This window comes from Panthera uncia (genome assembly GCF_023721935.1).
Source record: "Panthera uncia isolate 11264 chromosome B3 unlocalized genomic scaffold, Puncia_PCG_1.0 HiC_scaffold_1, whole genome shotgun sequence".
NCBI classification, from domain to species: domain Eukaryota; kingdom Metazoa; phylum Chordata; class Mammalia; order Carnivora; family Felidae; genus Panthera; species Panthera uncia.
Genome location: NW_026057582.1, coordinates 32,981,557 through 33,002,774, shown reverse-complemented (window position 1 = coordinate 33,002,774; position 21,218 = coordinate 32,981,557). Strand labels below are relative to the sequence as shown.

General features: G+C 47.0%; 2 protein-coding genes across 4 annotated transcripts in view; one reads left to right on the top strand and one right to left on the bottom strand.

Moving 5' to 3' along the window:
• Positions 1-13,075, top strand: part of PLEKHH1 (pleckstrin homology, MyTH4 and FERM domain containing H1) — a 53,307-nt gene extending 40,232 nt beyond the window's left edge. For both annotated transcript variants that reach the window (XM_049612614.1, XM_049612613.1), the window contains exons 17-29: positions 211-319; positions 1,101-1,213; positions 1,857-2,033; positions 2,394-2,491; positions 2,982-3,159; positions 3,672-3,827; positions 4,925-5,025; positions 5,809-5,950; positions 7,094-7,236; positions 7,367-7,496; positions 9,437-9,523; positions 9,813-9,959; positions 10,901-13,075. In XM_049612614.1, coding sequence (XP_049468571.1) covers positions 211-319; positions 1,101-1,213; positions 1,857-2,033; positions 2,394-2,491; positions 2,982-3,159; positions 3,672-3,827; positions 4,925-5,025; positions 5,809-5,950; positions 7,094-7,236; positions 7,367-7,496; positions 9,437-9,523; positions 9,813-9,959; positions 10,901-11,062 — 1,743 coding nt within the window. In that variant the 3' untranslated portion in view covers positions 11,063-13,075. The remainder of the gene's footprint in view (positions 1-210; positions 320-1,100; positions 1,214-1,856; positions 2,034-2,393; positions 2,492-2,981; positions 3,160-3,671; positions 3,828-4,924; positions 5,026-5,808; positions 5,951-7,093; positions 7,237-7,366; positions 7,497-9,436; positions 9,524-9,812; positions 9,960-10,900) is intronic.
• On the bottom strand, positions 12,959-20,948 carry PIGH (phosphatidylinositol glycan anchor biosynthesis class H). Of its 2 annotated transcripts, none has more exons than XM_049612616.1 (4): positions 20,657-20,948; positions 15,651-15,860; positions 15,097-15,177; positions 12,959-13,757 (listed from the first exon to the last, which is right to left on the bottom strand). In XM_049612616.1, the coding sequence occupies exons 1-4, from the start codon at positions 20,834-20,836 to the stop codon at positions 13,665-13,667; spliced, it is 564 nt and encodes a 187-aa protein (XP_049468573.1). In that variant the 5' UTR covers positions 20,837-20,948; the 3' UTR covers positions 12,959-13,664. The 2 variants fall into 2 exon arrangements, with proteins under 2 accessions (XP_049468573.1, XP_049468572.1); XM_049612615.1 differs by having other exon boundaries at positions 15,097-15,180; positions 20,657-20,945.
• Positions 20,949-21,218: the final 270 nt, after the last annotated feature.

Below are 21,218 nucleotides of genomic sequence, written 5' to 3'. Positions count from 1 at the left end.
GCCGTGAGATAGCACCTCAGGCGTAGAAACTTGGGTTCATGTTCACCTGATCCCAGGTCTTCCCTCTTAGAGACTGTTGGCCTTGACTTGTGTCAGCCAAACTAGCCTAACTTTACCCTGAGTTTGACCCTTTCAAGGAAGCTTCTCTGGAGCTCTTGCCTCCATTCTTCCCACTCCAGTCTCATCAGATGGCTTTCCATCCCCTTCCAGGACACGTGGCTTTACCACCTCACGGTGGCTGCAGGTGGCAGCAGTGCCCGGGTTGGCACTGCCTATGAGCAGCTCATTGGGAAACTGATGGATGGGGAGGGAGACCCAGGTAAGGCAACGGTGGCCGTCACTGCTTGGGTTGGAGGGTGGCGGCTGGGTAACGGTTGGTCAGAAACCCAAAGAAAGCATTTCTGTTAGCATTTATAGCAGCGTTTCTGAAGCTGTTGTAAAACTACCTAAGCCACAAAAGGGCATTCCCATCCACGCTCCAGAGCCCCTGTTTCTGGTGAGATTCTGAGGTGACCACTCTCTATCTGGGGGAGTTTATTTGGGAAGCAGACTTTCCAGTGGGTCAGTGTTTTACATTGTTCACTGCAGCTTTGCTGGCCGGGCAGAGAGTTGAGGAAGGAAGGAAGCTGGTTAAAAGTTTGTTAATCAATGAATGAAGCCTAAACTGGGATTAGACTAACCTAAGCCTGGGGTGTCACAGGGTCTTTATTTTGCCACTGATTCTCAGGACCCTGAGGAACTAATGGCACACGCCGCACACCCCTTCACTGTTCCTTGTGTGTTCCCCGCTGACAGGCACTGTCCATCCATACCTGACACTGCAGGGAGGGGCCTCTCCCGCACACACATGCTTGCGCGCAGATACCCACGGCCCCACACACTCACCCCCACTGCAGCCCCCCGAAGAAGGCAGTAGCCACCTTCCTGTAAGCCATGCTTGTGAGTGTGCTAGATGCAGTGTACAACTGCATACCCCCCACTCTGCGGATAAATCCAGTGCGGTCCGTGTGTTCCAGTTAACCCTTGTTTTCTTCACAAATCAGAGTGGGAGTGGAGGTGGGAGGCAAGTTCCCTCACCCCTGGTGCTGTGCTTTGGGCAGATTCCCCTCTCTGGAGGCACCCCATGCTGTGTTACAGCAAAGACGGGCTATACACCTCCCTCACCACCCTGCCCTCCGAGGCCCTGCAGACGGAGGCTCTCAAGCTCTTCAAGGTAAAGCGGGAATGGAACCCAGGTGCACCAACAGGTGGCGCCCTCGCCACGTACCCAGACTCTCCCAGAGCAATTTGCCCACCTTGGTGGTGCTCAGGTAGAAGAGACCCATGTGGTTAGGGGGAGCTCACAGAAAGATCTGAATGGAAGGGAAAGAGTCCCACAGCTCCCCCCCCCCCCCCCCCGCCCCCCCCCCCCCCCCCCCGTCAGTTATGGTGGGGAGGCATTCCCGGCTTCCTTGGGAAGTGCCGGTGAAACTCCCCCTGGAGGAACTCCCTTTCTCTTCTAGTGAACAGCAGGAAAGGCCAGGTGTATGTTGCTTCTGGACCTCAGAGATTCTGACCTATTTTACAGTGTTCTTTGTGTCCATCTGAATGTTCTCTTTAAAAAGAAAAAAAAAAGAATGTCTTGCTTATGTAACAGACACATTTGAAGAAGGATAGATTCTATCCCAGAGTAGCCTTCTCAGCAGGCAGACATGCTCTCAAGCGGTGACAGTGCTCCCTCTTAGAAAGGGCTTCCTACAGTGAACTGGAGCCTGCCTAGAGCCCTTGGGGGGGACGGCCCAATCTGCCCACTGTCACCGCGGATGCTAGTCAAGGGGCTGTTGGTCTGCCCGGGCCCACCACCATTTTCGTGCCAGTCCTGCCAGCTTTTCATCAACGTGCCTGTGGAAGCGGCCTCCATAGACTACCACGTGTCCCTGGCCCAGACGGCACTACAGGTCTGCCTGGTTCACCCCGAGCTGCAGAGCGAGATCTACTGCCAACTGATGAAGCAGACCAGCTGCCGCCCACCTCAGAAGTACTCCCTCATGCAGGTGGGCATCCTGGGGCAAAACAGCTGACGGTGGCCATTGGCAGGGACTGCCCAGGAGCCGGGAAGGGGGAAGGAGGGAATGGAGCAGGTACCCTCTAGGCCTGGTGGCCAATGGGCAGCCTCAGTGCTCCAAGCTGCCTCAGTACACCTGCCTTCTCTGTGCCCCTTCTGGATGTCTGTGCATAGTCAGATTGGGTGACTGCCGTTCTGGACAAAGCCTGACCAGGATGGGCCATCCTGCCGTCCACAGAAGGTGGGGGGCCCTGGTTTGGAGAGCACTGAAGCCTTGGTAGCTCAGGACTGTGAGGGCGGGCATTGCCGCAGACCCAGCGCTCACCCCATGCTGCTTGTTCCCTGGCAGTGCTGGCAGCTCCTGGCTCTGTGTGCCCCACTTTTCCTGCCTCAGCACCACTTCCTCTGGTACATCAAACAGCAGCTCCAGCGCCATGCAGATCCCACGTGAGTGAGGGTCCTTTCCTCTGCCACTCTAGCACTGCTGACGGTGGCATGGCGAAGAGGGACGGGGGGACCAAGATGGGTCAAATCACCCTGCCCCTGTGGTTTGCACAGGGGTCATGGAGACACGGAGACCTCAGTGCTGTGTGCACAGATGGGCATGTGGAGGCCTGGGCCGCTCTGCACACCAGTCTGTGTATGTGTGTTTTGTGGATGTGCTCACGTGAAGCTCCGGTGTCCCCAAGTCATCCCCACATTTTCATGGTCTGTTGCCATGTTTTTCTGGCTTCCAGAGGAAATATCTCTGCCAGCAATTTGCAGCACATAGGCCCTGAATGACAAATTAACACCCCAGACCAGAGTGTCACGTTTTTCACAGCCTGCCCAGCTGCGGATTCGGTCTTGGCTAGGTCAGGGTAGGCAGCCAAGGTGTCAAGATGGCAGGGGTGAATGAATTCCCTGGCATTCTCTTCTTTCTTCCCTGTCTTTTTAGAAATGAAACTGGCCAGTATGCCACCTACTGCCAGCGGGCAGTGGAGCGGACTCTACAGGTGGGGGAGCGGGAGGCCAGGCCGTCACGCATGGAAGTGGTGTCCATCCTGCTGCGCAACCCCTTCCACCACTCCTTGCCCTTCAGCATCCCCGTGCACTTCGCCAATGGGACTTACCAGGTGAGGAGGCCGCGCGGGATCCCTCTCCTGAGTCTTCTCATATCACTGGCCCAGAGAATATCTTTGGGCCAGGTGGGTGTTAAACCTCCTTAGGCTTGGCAGACTCTTAATAATAGGCAAACCAGCAGGATGGGCCTGGGGTGTGGAGGTGGGGGTGGGACCGTTACTGCCTGTGTGGAGGCAGAAAGGAGATTGAACTCCAAAAGTGCTCTGCTGTTTGGCACCTGGGAAGTAGATCTTTAGAAACCACTGCACGAACGGGGAAGCCGAGACATTGACCAAGAAAGGGGCAGGACAAAAGACCTCCAAAAGAGCAGCAGTCAAGGAGCAGCAGAGCTTCTGTCTGCCTCCAGCTTATAGCGGGCCGCTTGTCTCTGAAGCACTCACCCTCTGTGTGTGACTATGGAAACCAGCTTCCTTTAGCTTTTGCATTTGCCCTTGCTCCTCTCAGCCAAGCCTTTCCACCTCCCAGATACGAAATTTCCTCTGGGACTAACACCTCTCTCGTGCAGGTGGTTGGTTTTGACGGCTCCTCCACCGTTGATGAGTTCCTTCAGCGTCTGAACCAAGAGACGGGCATGAGGAAGTCCTCCCACTCTGGCTTTGCCCTATTCACAGATGACCCTTCTGGCAGGGACCTGGAACACTGCCTGCAGGGGAGCATCAAGGTGATGATGGTTTCCCCGTAAGCCAAATGAGCCCCTCCTGGGAGGCCTCCAGGCTTCCGGGTTTTGGTGATGGGGAGAGAGCCCCCTGGCTGGTGCCTTACTGTCCCCCAGCCTGTTGGGTTTGGAGTCCAAGGTGCTCCCCCGAGCCAGCATTTTTGTGGCATCCTAAAACATACCCGTACAGGCAGAGAGAAGTTGTGTGTGCCCTTGTCTCCACACCGCTCCCGCCCTTGAAGGGCTGTGCAGTGTCCCGGGGAAAAGCTGCTTCTCAGCGTGGTGTAGGAAGGACAGGGAGGCACTTGTCAGCAGCAGCTCCAACCGGGGCTGCTGCCAGTCACACAATCCACACACGGAGGTGGGTAGCTGTACACCTAGGTCCACCGGATGTGGTGCTGTTCCCTGGCCCCTCAATCTTTCCATCTGCCAGGGCCTGCACTTACTGGTTCAAGCAAATTGTAAGCAGGTAGATCTATATGGTACCTCTACAAGTAAAGGACCCTTGAATGGGATTTCAGACCTATCTTGTCTGGGATTAGCAGACAAGATGTGAAGTGTTTGTGGGAACGTATTGTAGCATTGATGAGTAGGAGTGTTTTGGTTCTGTGTCTGCTCTTTTTATGGCAACAGGACAAAGGCTTCTGTAGTCTTTTATTTACCATTGCCTGGAAGAACTATGCCACATATCTTGTTTATAAATGTCAGGGGGTCTGTTTGGCTTTGCTACACGGTAGGCCTCTGGGTATACTTCAAGAGAATAGCAGTCGGTGGAATGGAAACAGAGCTGGTAATATGAGGCCATGGTTTTTGACTGACGCCTGCCTGGCCTCTGGGAAAGCCCCCTCAGGTGTTAAGGCCAGTGGGGGCAGACTTCCATGCTTTGCTGCTCACACCATGCCCAGGGCCCTACCTCTGTCTGTGAGGTTGTTATAGACCTCTCTGGTCCCAGGCACATGAGGCCTGCAAGTCAGCCTCCTAATGGAGGACAGTCACTCGATGCTGCCCTGCTGCCCTGCCGCCCTGCCTGGGTCCTGCCCCGGATTGGTCCTTGTTCTCTTCATCAGGGGCTTTTCTGACTTTCCTCTCTTGCCTCTTTTAAGATCTGTGATGCCATCTCCAAGTGGGAACAGGCCCTGAAGGAGCTGCACTCTGGAAAGGCTGAGGGTGGCACACGTGTGGTGAAGCTGATGTACAAGAACAGGTCCTGAACACCGCCTGAGGGTGGGGCCGAGACTGAGGGCTGCCACTGGGGCGCCACTTGCCACTCCCCCAGCTGGATGGCCTGTGCCGGACAGGCAGTGGATCCACAGATAGAACACTGTGTAGTGGTCATTAGTTGGGGCCCCAACTAATGAGGCCAACTAATGAGGCTCTGCTGATCCTCTTGGAGAACCTGGACAGCTCAGGCTCTCAGTCTCTGTACCGCACGTATGTACACACACGTGCGCACACGCGCATACTCCTGCCAAGGAAACAGACCAACCTTGTGGGATGGCTGCATGTGTTACATTAGGAGAGTAAAACTTTGTATGAGCACTATTTAAGGCTAAAGGATAAATAGCTCCTATAACAATTCCAGGAAACACAGAAGTAGATACCAGGATTTTTTTTTTTATCCATCTGAATAAGAAAATCCCATCCCAGGTATGTCTCTAGGCAAATAATTTCCATTAGTCTCTTGGAATCTTTAACTCATCCAGTTCCCTAATAGGCTCTGGTTCCAGGGAGCAGATCCCCTCCCCTGATCCAGTAGCGTGGTGGTGTATTCAGGTGTAACATGTGCCACTGTTGCTGAGATCTAATGGCCCTGTATCTGCCCTGTGTCATGTTTAGTTAAGTTTTTCTGGAGGCAATAGAAAATAGGCTCACAGATGGTATAAAGAGAGTAGTTTCTTTCTTTGGAAATCAAGATAAACAGAGGCCAAGACAACCTCATCCATTCAGGATCCCAACTGAGTCTTGGCTTCTTCTGTCTTCCCTGTAGGCTGTACTTTCGGAGTCAAGTCAAAGGGGAGACGGAGCGGGAGCGGCTGCTGCTTGCCTCCCAGACTAGCGGGGAGATAGTGGCAGGGAGGTTTCCTGTCAACAAGGAGCTGGCTCTCGAGATGGCTGCCCTGATGGCCCAGGTAAGGCAGTTCAGGAATTGGCAGGATCAGGGCACCGTGTCTGAACTCACACGTGGAACGTACCACACACCCTAAAACAGGAGACTGCAGACCCTGTGGTGCCTGAGGGGGAGGGTGGCCTCGCTGTCCCTGGCTGTGGAGGGAAGCTGACTCCTTACCCAGCAGAGCCCTTCACTGCAGATACAGGTTACGGACAGAACTCTGGACATGGAATCCAAAGATTTGCCTTTGAGTGCTACCCGCTTTCCCACCGTGAGATTTTGGCCAGGTCACTGCAGTGGTCTGTGCTTTAGTTTCCTTGTCTGTGTAAAGTAAACAAAAATGCGTCCTTGCATTTCCTTCAGTATGCTACTGAAATGATGTATATCACATAATGGATGTGGCAAAATTTGTACTTACAACTGTAAAGCATTGTAAGTAGAATTAGGAAGGGGAACACGCATTCAGACTTTGACCCGTCTCCTTATTACCTTGAGGAGGCTATCTGGCCAAAGGTATCTGGGATGCCCTCCTGGTTCCCATGAGAAAGGGTCTGAATCTACATGGTGGAGAGGAAGGAGTAATAATAACAGTTGATCTTTATAATAATAAGCGTTTACCCAATACTCTATAGAGGGTCCTCTGCTGAACAGTTTATATGTATTATCCCTGTTAGTTCTTAATTCCACTTAATAGATGAAGAAATTGAAGCCCAGAGAGTTTAAGCAGCTTGCTCAAAGTTACAAAGCTGGCAGATGGCAGAGCTGGGATTTGAGTGAGGTGTCTGATTCAAAGGCTTGGAACACTGCAATATTCTAGGAGCTGTAGCATCTTCAGTTCTGGATCTCATATTTTTGGATTAGAAGCCAGAATATCCATAGTTTTCCTTTGCCGCTAATTGTGTCTTTGGATAAGGCACTTAACCTCAGCTGCCAAAGGCAAGTTGATGTAAATAATCATCTAGGACCATAAGGTGGTTTCTCTAGTGTGTGTGAAACTTGAGACACAGGGTCTGTTCACAAGAAGTGTTTTCGCATCCGTTCACACCCCACCAATAAAGTAATGAAGTAATGGTTTATTTCACCTCTCCAGCAGCCCCAGCCCCATCCCCACCCCATCCACCTCTGGATTCTTGACTGCTCACTCCATGTGCTTCCAACACAGGTAGAATATGGAGACTTAGAGAGGCCCACCCCACCAGGCCCTGGGAGCACACCCCCTGCCAAGCTTCAGCATCACCTCCAACAAGTCCTAGACAGGTTCTACCCAAGGCGCTACAGACACGGGGCACCCCCTGAACAGCTGAGGTAGGCTGCAAGGTCTTGGAGGGGGTTGCTGTGGGGAGGCATGGACTGTGGAGCCAGGTTAGACCTCCAGTTGCAATGAAAACATGTTGGCACTTCACGGCCACCATCTCTTTCCATCCATCCAAACCAGGCACCTGGCAGATCTGCTGACCACAAAGTGGACCGCACTGCAAGGCTGCTCCCCTCCTGAGTGCATCCGCATCTACCTGACAGTGGCCCGGAAATGGCCTTTCTTTGGTGCTAAGCTTTTTGCTGCTCAGGTAAGTGTGGGTGGTGTCCAGGGAAAGGAGTGATTACCACACCCTCAGGAACATGCCCTGAATTTCTCAAGCTACTGCCCACATCTGGTCACGTTTGAGTCAGTCCAGGCTCCAGGGCCCACCTGCACACTAGCAACCACCAGAGGTCGCTGTTTCTCCACCCATTTCTGGCTTTCTCTCAGATTTCCAGGGTCCAGAGCAGAGTTATGATCACTGCTTTTGGGCCAGGATTATTTCTGGGTGATGTTCATCTTTCCTTTTTGACTGCTTTATTTTTTTTTATTTTTATTTTTTTTGAGAATAAGAGCAGGGGAGGGACATAGAGAGACAGAGAGAGAGAGAGAGAGAGAGGGAGATCACAAGCAGGCTCCATGCCCAACTCAGAGCCCAACACAGGGTTCAATCCCAGGACCATTAGATCATGACCTGAGCCGAAATCAAGAGCTGGATGCTCAACCAACTGAGCCACCCAAGTGCCTCCTTTTTTTTTTTTTTTTTTTTTTTTTAATTTCTTTTACAATGCTACCCCTGGGCGGGGTGGGGGAAGGACTAATTTACACATAAGGATTCAAACTTGACATAACACCCTCAAGAATGCTTTCATTTTTTAAAAAGTGTAAAAGAGGGCGCCTGGGTGTCTCAGTCGGTTAAGCATCCGATTTCGGCTCTGGTCATGATCTCATGGTTCAGGAGTTCAAACCCTGCATTGGGCTGTCTGGTGTCAGTGCAGAGCCTGCTTCAGATCCAGTCTTCCTCTCTCTCCGCCCCTCCCCTGCTCACACTATCTCTCCCTCTCTCAAAAATAAACATTTTTAAAAGTTCAAAAGATAGAACAATATATAACCTAAATGAATACATCTCTGCTGACTTAGCATGGCCAAAGGAGACTCTTAAATTACTCAGGCAACAGTTAGTTTCACTGCAGGAAAGGCCAGGTGACCCATATTAATTTCAACTGGAACTTTTCTTCTCCAGGTGTCTGGTGTGCATAAAATTTATTCATACTCAGAGGATCCTCAAAGCTGGATCATGATCCTGTTCACTAACAGTACAGATTAGACAGTGGACATTCACTCATTTATTCAATAAAGAATTGTTAAGCTCCTGCTAGGTCTCAGGCACTGCCTAAGATTACAAGAGATGAGCGAATCAGACACAGTCCTGGCCTTTGTGGGGCTTCCCATCTAGTAAGGAGGTACACATTAATCAGATAATCATATATATTCTCTCTCTAAATACATACATTATTTTGTAAGCTGTAACAAGTGTTCTGAAGGCGTATAAGGGTGTTATAAAGGCATATAATGGGGGACCCTGGGATCCTCTGTCTGGGGGGTTGGGAAAAGCTTCTGAAAAGGAGGACATGTCCTTCCCTTTCCCCAGCCTTTTGGGTAGGAGAGATAGGAAATCCAGATTGCTCTACTGCAGTCCTGGCAGTGAAAGTTAGTCATTTTAAGAATTGTCCAACAAAGAGTTACTTTTCTCACTGGTAGTGCCTAAAGCCCCTCAGATTGCTTGCTTTCCTGTTTCATTTGCAGCCCCTAGGAAATTGGCTGAAGCAAGATGCACTTCAGCTGGGAGAGACTGGATAGAATGCTGTCAGTTTGTGTGAACTAGAAAATAGCCCAGTCTCCATGCTCATGAGAGCGGCCAGGGCTGGCCTTTATTGTGCAGCACAGAGCCTCCCAACGAGTGTACTATGGCAGGATGGGCTATAGGTACCCCTCTCCTCTTGGGACGGTAATTAGATAGCTAGAGCCCCAAGGCTATTTACTTTGGCAGGCTGTGCAAGTACCATCTTTCATGTTTTCCAAGATGTGAAAAAGGTTGGAAACCACTGCCTAGCAGATCCCTGGATGTGCCTTCTTCCTCAGAAAGCTCTTGTCAGTTCAGCTTCCCTAGCTGTGGACATGTGTGATGAGATTTTCCTGTTTCCCCAGCCTGCACAGCTGTCTTCCAAGGAGAATGCTCTGGTGTGGATTGCTGTGAATGAGGATGGGGTCAGCATCCTGGACCACAGCACTATGGTATGGAAAGATGAGGGCTGGCCTTCTGACCCCTCCTTCTCCTGAACAGCATCTTTTCTTCTGTCTGCACTCAAAGGCCTGAGCTAAGTGAGGCCTCGCCCCAGCCTTGCTGTCCTCTAGTCTAGATACAGCTTATTGACATTCAAGACATGAATCTCCAAATTATGACCACTTCAGAGTTCTCCCTTTCTGGTTAAGGCTACCAGTGCCCACAATAGACAGGGGATGCTGGTTTAGTTCAGGAGGCAGGTGGAAAATTTCCCTAGAACTAACGGGCTTCTTCTCACAGCATGTGCACGTCACTTACCCCTACTCTTCAGTAATGACCTTCGGTGGCTGCCGGGATGACTTCATGCTTGTGATCAGATCCATTCTGGACCAGAGCTCTGGAAAAGGCCACACTGAGAAGTTGCTCTTCCGGATGGCTGCTCCCAAGGTGGGTCTGACAGCTGCTAAAACATGTTACTCAGATCTACCTAGTATGATGAGGTGGGCTTGCAGTTAGGAAAGGATGCTGGGGTTATGACGACCATACTCTAGAAGGGCCCTGTCCCAGGTACAACTTTTGGCCTTGTCTGTAGTCAGTCCTCCAAGGGTTCAGGTAGCATGGCATCTCAATAGTCACCGGTGAGCTCATCAGTGAGGGGTTGGCCGGGAGGGCACGCACTCTGGTCCGGCTACGTCCATGCTCTCTACATGGGCCTCTCAGCCCTCGCAGCCCAGCACCACGCAGGCTTGAGGTGGGGCCCACTTGCTCTTCATGCAGCTGATCCAGGGGCCAGGGCAGCGTCCTCCTCAGTGTGCTGTCACCTTCTCCTGGGCTCTGCCAACACTAGTCACAAAGTGGGACAGTCTGTACACGCGCCACCCCCCCCCCCTTGTGGTCTTTAAGACAGTCCCAAAGACTGCTTTAAGAGCTTTGTTCCTACTCAGTACAGGAAATACTGACTAGCAAAAATAACAATTATAAAGGCTCCAAAACCTAAGTTCTGATTAATAGTTCCTGATTCCATTCTGAAAGTCACTGGAGACCCTGTTGTTTTAATCGTAAAACTGGAGTATCCCAAACCTCCTCCTCTCTTTAATACCACCCCTGCCATAGGAGAGGCTATACAGACACCTTCCTCCAGGAAGGACCACTTCCCCACTCGGAGGTAAGCAGAGAATATTGCTCCTCCTGTTCTCAGGAGGGTACTGTGCGCCAGTGGCCCTTCAGACTAACAGGTACTGTGTCACTGAGCCTCTGAACCTCCCAGATATTTTAAGAGGTAAGAAACTGAAGCCCAGGAAGGTTATACACCTAGTATAACAGCTAGGGAGAAAGCCAGGATTCAGGCCAAGGCTAGTTCAATTCCTTTGTTTCTGCTGTCTCCTTAGATTGCAGAGGCTACCTTCATCATGGCCAGCTACATGAACCATTGCTCTCCAACTGTGAACCCACCTACGAACCCACCTGCTGCCCGCCAGCTACGGGAACTGGACAGACAGCAGTTTTTTGCTTCTGTTCCATGTGCTGCCAGAGGGCCAACGTTGCTGTGAATATTTCTCCTACCCCTTTCCCCCTCCAACCACCTGGTGCCTCTGTGATTAGAGATTGGTGTCCTGGGGTGTGATACTACTGTGATGGGGTCTAACAGCCCTCCCCCAGCTTGTTCTGTGAAATGTGTTATTTCACTTTCCATGAAGCCTTCATTCTCTAGGTGCCTTATCATGTTTCAGGGCCCAACTTTTAAAAATCCAGACCCAGTATAAAAACCACTTTTTTTCCCACAAGAATACTGAGCTCTGGATGCTGCCCGATTCTAGATACAAGACTGGGATGGTCCATGTTACTAGTTACTGAGGGCGTCAGTGCCATAAGTCAGAGCTTTCTGCACTGATACTCTTAGGAAGGATGGTATCTTTTATATTGTATATGGTCCTTATGTGGGGATTTATACTTGAAGTTTTCCCAACATCCCTGAACAAGACAGGACTAAAATTTCCAATTCACCTGAACTGTGACAAAAGCCTAGAACTCACTAAAACTGGACTTCCCTTTCCAGATGGGAAAGGTATTGGCAGGGCTAGAGGAAAAGGAATAGACTCACCTTTCCCCTTCCCCACTGCAAATGAGTAGGCATTTGCAGTGTCCCTCTGGGGCAAGAGTTCCTATCTTTGCAGGACAAGGAAAAGGCACTATCCCTGCTGAGATTCAAGCTGTTCTTCCTCACACTCTGTGAGCCCAACTGGGTGCAAGCAAGGTCAGGGAGTTAAGTCCAATCTGACCTCTCCCTGTCTCATTTTAATGACTGGCCAGGGCTCAGCAAAGGCTATGCTTCCTGCTGTAGGATGGGATGGTCACCAGTGGTTTCCTTGCTCTTTGAAAAACCCAAGCAAATGCACTGTTTTTTGCTGTTTTGTGAGGCCATCATAGATGAGTCAGAAACAGAATCCAGGCTCATGGGCCTGAATTTGCTCCTCAGGACTCAATGGCAAACTTCTGCTGGGAATTAGTCCAAGGGCAGAAGGTACACAGGTGATACCTGTCCTAGCCTGAAAGCACCCTGGTGATATAAATATCTCCCCATCTGCAATTGAGGCCTTCTGCTGAGTGCAAAGGAGATGATCTTTGCCTCCACCCTCCCCTAACAGAAAACAGAAAGACAAAAGAGTTCATTTATACTCTGATTCTGTGCCATTGGAGAAGCTGAGCTTTATTTCATAGCTCTAAGGCAGTCTCACCATTTATCAATCAAGGGCTGAAAACTGTGTGGCTTGAGCAGGAGCATCCAGGAACCAAGCCTTTGACTTCCACAAAGTGTGTGTGTGTTGCACACTGCAAAACCTTCAAGGTTGGAACTAGTTCATCTGAACACCTCAGCTGCTATAAGCTTCCCCCCCTCACCCTTTAAACTGACAAACATGATTAAAAAAAAAAAAAAAGCACATTAGAGCATCTGTCTTTTAAACTTGACTTTGCAAGGCTGGCAATTTACAGCCGTCTCCCGTTTCTGTTGCTGCCTTTCCCCCAGGATATGAGATCTAGCTGAGACATTTCTACCTCGAACAATTCAAACATCACATGTACCACAGTCTCCTGAATAACCCCTCCTGAGCTGATGTAAAAGGAATTACAGCTCTAGTTTTATAATATCCTGAGTATCTCTAATGCCCATGAGGATAATATTATCTACCTGGGAATTTAAAAAAAAAAAAAAAAAAAGGATCCTAAGGAAAAAGCAAGAATGGAGCTGCGTTCACACTGAACTTGGGGGTCAAGCTGTTTCCCCCACCCTAGCTCCTTCCCAGCCTTTCAGGAATTCTCCCATAGTGTATTAAGTACAGAAGATACTGCCTTATAATCAAAAGCTTCTGCAGTTTGTGTGTTTATCCTTCTTTAACCTGTCTGGAAACCAAAGTCGAATTTCTGTCTGGTCTTTTGTCCCATCCCTCTTGGCAAAAGAAGTGTTTGAAACCATAGACAATGCTGAGTAAGAAGAGTATTAATGTGCCTGACATCCAAGACTGAAATGCCGTGTTCAATGTCAATAAAAAGCAACTGTCTGTGAACCAGGCAATTATTGTGTATGTTTTGGAAGGAGATCGATTTATTAAGAGAGTCATCATAAATTAACCCTGTACAGAACAAAGGAGCTAGGTGAACAGAGACTAGTCTTTTGTAGGACATTTCTTCCTACTCACCAGTACCTGAACGGCTTGACTTTTTTTTTTCCTTAACTTTTATACAGGGGTACTATGTAGTTGGAAATTATGTTTCTTAAGATAGCTGATGTCAGTTTCCCATGGTCTTGCTCCAGAAATTCTACAAAAAGTAAACCTGAATGTGTTTAGGAATTTCACAAAGTGCTCTTTGTTAACATTACTTTTGACATGTCTTTTCTTAAGTTCTCCCCCTAGTTGGTAAAGTAGGCAAAACCTTACAAGCGGATCACTACAATACACAGAAGGACTTTGCTCAACATCACACAATGAGTTAGGTTTCCAGTCACCTGCTCTATGGCTCTGAGATCCACTGCATCCATACTGGTTCCTAGGACTGTGTCCACCCGATGGTTTAGAATACAGAAAATAAACCAGCCACTATGGCTTAGGAGTCATCTCCCATGGAAGACAATACTGGCCTTCTGAATGCTGGGACTCATGGACTTGCTGATGTGGCTTTCTGGTGCGCCAGGACCTCCTGGCAGCTCCTGTACACTTCAATCAAGCAGTCCAGGCGGGGCTTGGCACTCTGAATTCCAAAGGGGAGAAATGCAGAGTCAAGATGAACGTAAGAGAGCGCGTACTGGTGCTGCATCCATGTGCAACCTCAATCTCTCAGCACATCAGGGGTCTAAAGGGCTCAGGCGTGAGCCCAGAGAAGCAGAAGCTCAGGCCAGATGGCACCCTACTGGCTAAGAAAGCAAAAGGACAGACCCTCTTGGGAAATTCACAGCTGTGAAACAGTCCTCAAGGGCAAGAAAGGCAATTTAATATGTAAATATTAAAATATTTTGTACAGTGAAATGCAATACAACCAAAATTAACAGAAAAGTCACAGAATGGGAAAAATATATGTGGAAAGCGTATTTAATGAAAATTTGTTACCCAAAATATATAAATTGTTACAAATGCATAATCAATATCTAGATTCTACTTGATTAATAGAGGAGATGGATAGTTTTAAATAAGAGGAAATACTGGTGGGTAATACAAGGAAATATGAAAAGTATCTTTGTCATTTAAAGAGCAATTTAGTAACTTTAAATTCCTTTACCTACATACTAAAGTAAACAAGTAACTAAATCCACTGTTAGCCAAGCCTATGAAAAACAAGTACAAATTCTCAAAGTATGGTAAAGTTGTCCAATCTCTGGAGCCAAATCTCAAACTGTAAAAATCTATGATACTGTTCATAAGCTTTAACAAGATAATTCTGAACTGTAACGCAAAAGAATTTTCACTTAGCAGCCTTAAATTTTTTGTGAAAAAGGGCAGTAAGACAGTTAACTATATACATAAATACTTTATATACTTACAAAGTAATTTACTATAATCATGTTTGTATGAGAAAATTTTGTAAGAGCAAGACAAAAAATAACCTGGAGATGATTTCAAAACCCTGCAGTAGGGTGGCTAAATAAACTTAGTCAACATGATAATATAACCATTTAAAATAATAAGTATAATGGCCTCTGTAGATGCATGAAATTATGTATATTAGATTTAAAAAGCAAGACACAAAAAGTATACAGCAGTATGTGTAGATCAATGACATCTATGTAAAAGCATATATTGGCAGCCTAACAGAGTAGATGAATGGTGATTTGTGGGCAGAAATTCCTATATATTTTTTCTCTAAAATTTGTATAAATTCATAGTATTTCTGAAAGCCTATATCTGCTTCAGAAAGAAACTTTTGAAATAACTAAAATCCTAACTCTCACTAAAAGTAGCTGTCAAGTGTCCTCAAACGTTCTTGACAACAAAAGTTGACATTCCTACCGAATATAAGTAGCAATGGATATGCAGAGAGCAGGGAAAGGTAACGGATTTTCTGAAGAAACTTTAGACAAGTGTTCTGTGCTCACCTGGAAGACAGGTACTACTTGGGATATCCCATGTGGTTCCACCGGATCCTTCAATAAAATGCAGAGGTAGTAAATCACCTTCTGCTGCAAGAAAATAAACCAAATAGCAGAAATCTAAGTGAAACTCATTTTGTTTTCTTTTTCTTCGAGGGAAGGCTAAAAACTTTTTTATAAATGGTTATCTCTACGTAGTAGAACACTTGATCACTTTTGAAGTGAGGGAGTATATTCTCATTCTTTAGATGAAAATGACAAAACAGCAGCAGCAACAACCAGAGATGATTTTGAAATCAGGCTAAAAAATAAACTTGAAATGCTGACTCCCTATCTATGAAAACTTATTATATCTCTAAAAATAAAGGAATGTACCTTTTCAGTAGAAATTTCACTTTCAAGGTTTATAGACACGCTAGCCATAAAGGAAACACTACAATACTGGAACAGAGTCTTCAAGTTTAATTCTGTGACATCAAACACTTTAGGTATTAAGTAAGACTCATTTAGATCCAGGCAAAGGCCATGGGAGAAACCTGTAATACTACTCAACTACTTACCATGTAAATACCTTCATTGATGATAACATCCTTCACCTTGCCCATCTCAATGAAGGTAGTGCTTTCTTTGCCTGAAGCATAAGATGAGGTCATCTGGATACCAAGGGAATCTATGATTAACAGGGTCTCCTGATCAATCTTGACAAAATGGAGGTAACCGAGCAGGCCTAAGAGGGTGATGAAGATGGCAGCAGAGAGGATTATGCTGTTCTGAAGAGAGAGCCAGACACAGGCGATAAGATTACCAAGTGATCCTCCCGCACAGATCTCTGCTGTTTAACAGGTCCCCTCTAGGCAATGCCAAAAAAAGTCTGTATTCTGCTGCGAGTTGAACAGATGAGAAGAACATGCATGGAGGAAGAGGAAATCACTTTTATTTCAGCTCTGTATGCTGTGTGCTGGGAAAGCAGATGATGAAATATATCCAGGCAGTAAATGTATAGGTGTTGGAGGAGAACCTCCATCAAAACAGTATCTACCATCGCACCACTCTCAGAGATTTTTCTTCCAAAACTGAAACTTAAGGATGCACACCATTTTCTCTCATGCTCCATCAGCAGAATAGACAGTGCAAAACCAGACAGTTCATAGTAAAATGCTTAGCACAGGGTAGCAGAGAGTACTCAACAGCCCCCCTCCTCCTTCCTAATAGAACTTGGGGGTGAATCATGATTGGTTCCTATTTGTTCTGCCAATGACTGCGTTAGAAATGAGCACATGACACAACTCTGGCTAGTCTGCTGGAGAGGCTTCTGGAAAATGAAGTCCGTCTTAAAAAGAGACGTAAGGAAGAGAAGGTCCCTTCCTCTTAAAAGTTTTGATGCCTGGAACTACTATGGGGCTACTACTACTCTGCCAGACTGTAGACAAATGTAGAACGCCAGGCTGAGGACAAGTAGAGTACACCAAGGGTGGAAGAGCAGGAATATGAAAAGAATCAAAATCAACCAAGCCTCTTCTGCCTTCTAGAGCCCTCCAACCTCCTGACTTCTTGTTTTGTTAAATAACAAAGATTGTATCATTTAGGACTCTTTTAGTTCTTTTGGGTTGTGACTGAGTAGCTGAAATGACTAACTTAATGTGTTATGGGCTCAAAAATGGTATTTATTCCTTTGATTCTAAAACACATTTACAGGGGCGCCTGGGTGGCTCAGTCGGTTCAGCGTCCGACTTCAGCTCAGGTCATGATCTCGTGGTCCGTGAGTTCGAGCCCCGCGTCGGGCTCTGTGCTGACAGCTCAGAGCCTGGAGCCTGTTTCAGATTCTGTGTCTCCCTCTCTCTCTGATCCTCCCCCATTCATGCTCTGTCTCTGTCTCAAAAATAAACGTTAAAAAAAATAAATTAAAAAAAAAACCACATTTACAGCCTTTTGAAGTTGAATGTGTTTTTCAATTGATGTATGTTTTTTCATGTGCCGTTATTTTTTTCCCCCAAAAAAGCTATTATTTAGGAGGATGGCACAGAGAAAAAAAATCACTGACTGATCTCTCAAAAGAGATTCAGTAATTTACTGTCATTCCTTGAAGACAAGAAGTATCTTATCCTTTTTTTTTTTTTTTTAAGTTTATTTTGAGAGAGAAAGAAAGCATGAGCACGGGAGGAGCAGAGAAAGAGAAGAGAGCAAGAATTCCAAGCAGGCTCCCTGTTGTCAGCACAGCGCCCAATGTGGAGCTTGAACTCACAAACCAGGAGATCATGACCTGAACCAAAGTCAGACACTTAACCGACGGAAGGCAAAGTATCTTATTCTTTATGACTGACATGATGCCTTCTTTGACCTAACTCTAGTCAAGCTCTTCTAAACCCTCAACTTCGGTGTCCATCCTTATTGGGCCTGCACTACCCAACAGGCTGTACCAAGAATCTGATGACCCTCACCTGCCTTTAGCAAAAATCATGTCAATTTAGCCAGAATCTCCCTTCACCTTTGATGTTTCTTTTTAGCCATTTTCCATCCATTGACCCCCACTGTGCTCCTTGGCTATAAATTCCCACTTGTCCTTGCTGTATTCAGAACTGAGCCCAATTCTACACTGAGATCTCTTTTCTCCTACTGCAATAGTGAATAAAATATGTTTTTATTGCTTTACTGGCTGCCTTTGGTTTTCTCTGAAAATACTTTTCTACTTCGTTCTACCTAACACATAGTTAAGTGTTGGATCAAGAGTCTGGGCCCGTGATCTATTTTTGTTTGGTCCACCCTGAGCTAAGCATGATTTTTACACTTTTAAAAGAACTGTTAAAGAAACAGATGACTATGAGACAGAGACCTGTAAAGTCTAAAATATTTTCTATTTGGCCTTTTTTTTTTTAAATATTTATTTATTATTTTGAGAGAGACAGTGTGAGCAGGGGAGCGGCAGAGAGAGAGGGAGACACAGAATCTGAAGCAGGCTCCAGGCTCCGAGCCATGAGCGCAGAGCCTGATGCAGGGCTTGAACCCATGGACAGTGGACCACGAGATCATGACCTGAGCCGAAGTTGGACACTTAACTGACTGAGCCACCCAGGAGCCCCTCTATTTGGCCTTTTAAAGATAAAGTTTGCTGACCTCTGTACTGATAATTACTTGTTGACTAATGAATGGAGGGTAGAAAAATCTATGTGCAGGGTCTCTGGTGATCCAGAAATACCTATTTTGAGTTAATTAAATGTCTAGTATCTAATACAATGTCTGGTTCACAGTCTTAACTGAATAAGCATTATGGATGAATACAGAGAAATAAAATTCAGTCCTGGCCCTTACAGATGTATTAGAGGCAAAATTAATACATATAAAATATTTTTGGAGAATACTATGAAAACTGTGCCTAAGAAAGGATTAAAAGAGAGTGAGAGAGAGACATCAAAGCACACAAGGATATCCCATGAAGATCTCCAAGGAAGGATTTCATTGGTGCAGAGAGGTGATGGTTACTGACAGATATATTTGGTTGAGGAAAGGAAGGGGGAAAAGCATTCCCGGTTGGAATAAGGTAATAACCTACAATTTTAATAGAATTGTGAGTTCAAAAACAAGAAGGAAAGAAGGGATGAAGAACAATAAATGTTAGAGGATTTAATCCGTATCAGTTTTTTAATAAGGTAATCCCTGCTCAAAACTTCATTACTGCCTGCATTCTTTATACTTCATTTTTCTGTCTGAAATTCTAACAATTCAGTATTTATTTGGGCTGAAATTAAGTCTCATGTTTTTATACATTCTTTCATCAGACTTCTTCTCACCCCTGAGATTCATTACTCTGACAAACAGTTTTGAACACAAGGAAAGGTAAGAAACTTTGGTACACAGAGCCCTTAAGAAGTGTTGCAGTAGAGTTTAAAGGAAGATAAGGTTACTGAGCCCCGGGCACGTGATGGAGGTAAGTGGGACACACCAGGATGAGAGTACAAAAAGGAGTTGGCATAAAAAAGACTTCTATTTAAAAATTTTGCTTAAGCAAGCCCTCTCCACGGAGGAGACAGTATAGTGAAAAAGAAACGGTTTCAGAGTCAGCCCTGGGTTTGAACCCCAGGTATGCTGTTTGCTAGCTCTGTGACTTTGGATAAGTTATTATTCTTTCTGAGCCTTGGTTTTCTTCTAAGGTTAAAACTAGGCATTCAGGAAAGCAGCTGGCAATCAGTGGGCATTTAATAAATATCTGTTCCCTTCACCTCACATGGGCACATGGCCAGAATTCAGGCTAGTATTAAAATTCAACTACATTATAAATTAAATCTTTTTAGGGGGAGGGAGGACTGTCCTCGCAACTTAACCAACTCAACTGACTTAAGAACCAACTTTTAGGGGCGCCTGGGTGGCTCAGTCGGTTAAGCGTCCGACTTCGGCTCAGGTCATGATCTCACGGTCTGTGAGTTCGAGCCCCGCGTCGGGCTCTGTGTTGACAGCTCGGAGCCTGGAGCCTGTTTCAGATTCTGTGTCTCCCTCTCTCTCTGACCCTCCCCCGTTCATGCTCTGTCTCTCTCTGTCTCAAAAATAAATAAACGTTAAAAAAAAAATTAAAAAAAAAAAAAGAACCAACTTTTAGATACAGTTTGGTACAAATTACAGCAAACTTAATTTTGCATATACCTGTGCCAAATTACCACACTCTGGTGGCAAAAAAGCCAATGAATGCAGTAGTCAAAACAATATCCAAATTACAGAAATAAATAGTCCTAGCTCTGGCCAATCACTCCTGGAATAAAATATTCAATTCAGGGCACTACATATGAAATTAAAACTAAACTCATCCTGAAAAGGGCAATTAAGGTGACTCCTTTTATTTGAGGGCTGTCACAAAGCTACTGCATGTGACCCTCACAATACAGTGAAGCTAGAACGGCAGACAGCAATTCCATTTTAGACATGTGAAAACTGAGGCTCAGAAAGTAGGAATGAGACTGGAAAGTGAGCACAGAAACAACTCCTCTCTGAAACTCCATAATTCTTTAGAAAATACTCGAAGTTGGGGGAAGGGACTGGGGGGGAGGTGTTCGATTGCCTTAAAAAACAGAAATTAGGAAGAATTATCAAGCTCTCAACGTGTGTGTGTGTGTGTGTGTGTGTGTGTGTGTGTGTGTTCACACATACATATTGTGGAGGCAAAGACAAGTTTCCTAAGACCTAAGGTATTATTAACAGTGATTCCTCTAGGAGTGGAAATGATGGATGAGGACGACCCACTTAATAGTTCTCTCAACTCTTGGAACTGAATTACTGCGAGCATGTACTACGTACAGCACATGAAAGTTAAACTTTTAGGCTGTCGTGCAAGGACTACTTGTATGCTAGGTGGAACCGCAGAGCAGAGCACGACCCGTGAGAGGGATAAAGTACAGGAGTACAAACCACTAAACGTAAAGAAAATAGCTGTGCAGCAGCGGAACCAGTGAGTTCCCGCCCTCCGACCCTACAACAGCGGGAGGGTCTGGCGGGAGGGCCAGACTCGACCCTAAGACCCCAAAGACCCTTTCAAACCCGAGCCCCCGACTCCGACCTCGGGAAGGGGCCGACCGGCCATTACCTCGCAGAGGGTGAAGAGTCCGTAGGCCGCTAGCCACACCGTGCAGGTGACAGCGGTGAGCGAGCGCAACGAGAGCCGAGGGCAGCTGATGCAGAACTCTCGGCAGGACGGGGAGTAGTAGCGGCGCTGCAGGGCTAGGCGGCCGCCACAGATATCCGAGAAGCTCTGCTCATCTTCCATGTCTCGCTCGCTCCCTCCCGGCCGGGACGCGCCGCTCTAGACCGCCCGCCAGCGTAACTCTCGCCGGCTCTGGACCCACTTCCGGAGAGCGGCTTTCGGCCCCGCCCCGTTCGCCCCTGTCTCACGCTCGGCGCAGCCGCGGTTCCGGGACGAGAGGTGTGGCGCAGATCCAGAACTTGTAATTCGCCGCTAGGTTGGGCCGGGGTTTTGTGATTGTCTACTGCAGAGACTGCATTGGGCCAACTCAGTCTGCCGATTAAAGCCACTGTTAAAAGCGCTGTTGCGCTTTCTCTCGGCAAACTGATTTCTATTTCTAAGCCAGAGTACGCTCTAAGGAATCGATCCACAGGTATACACTCATTCATTCATTCCTGAGCCAGGT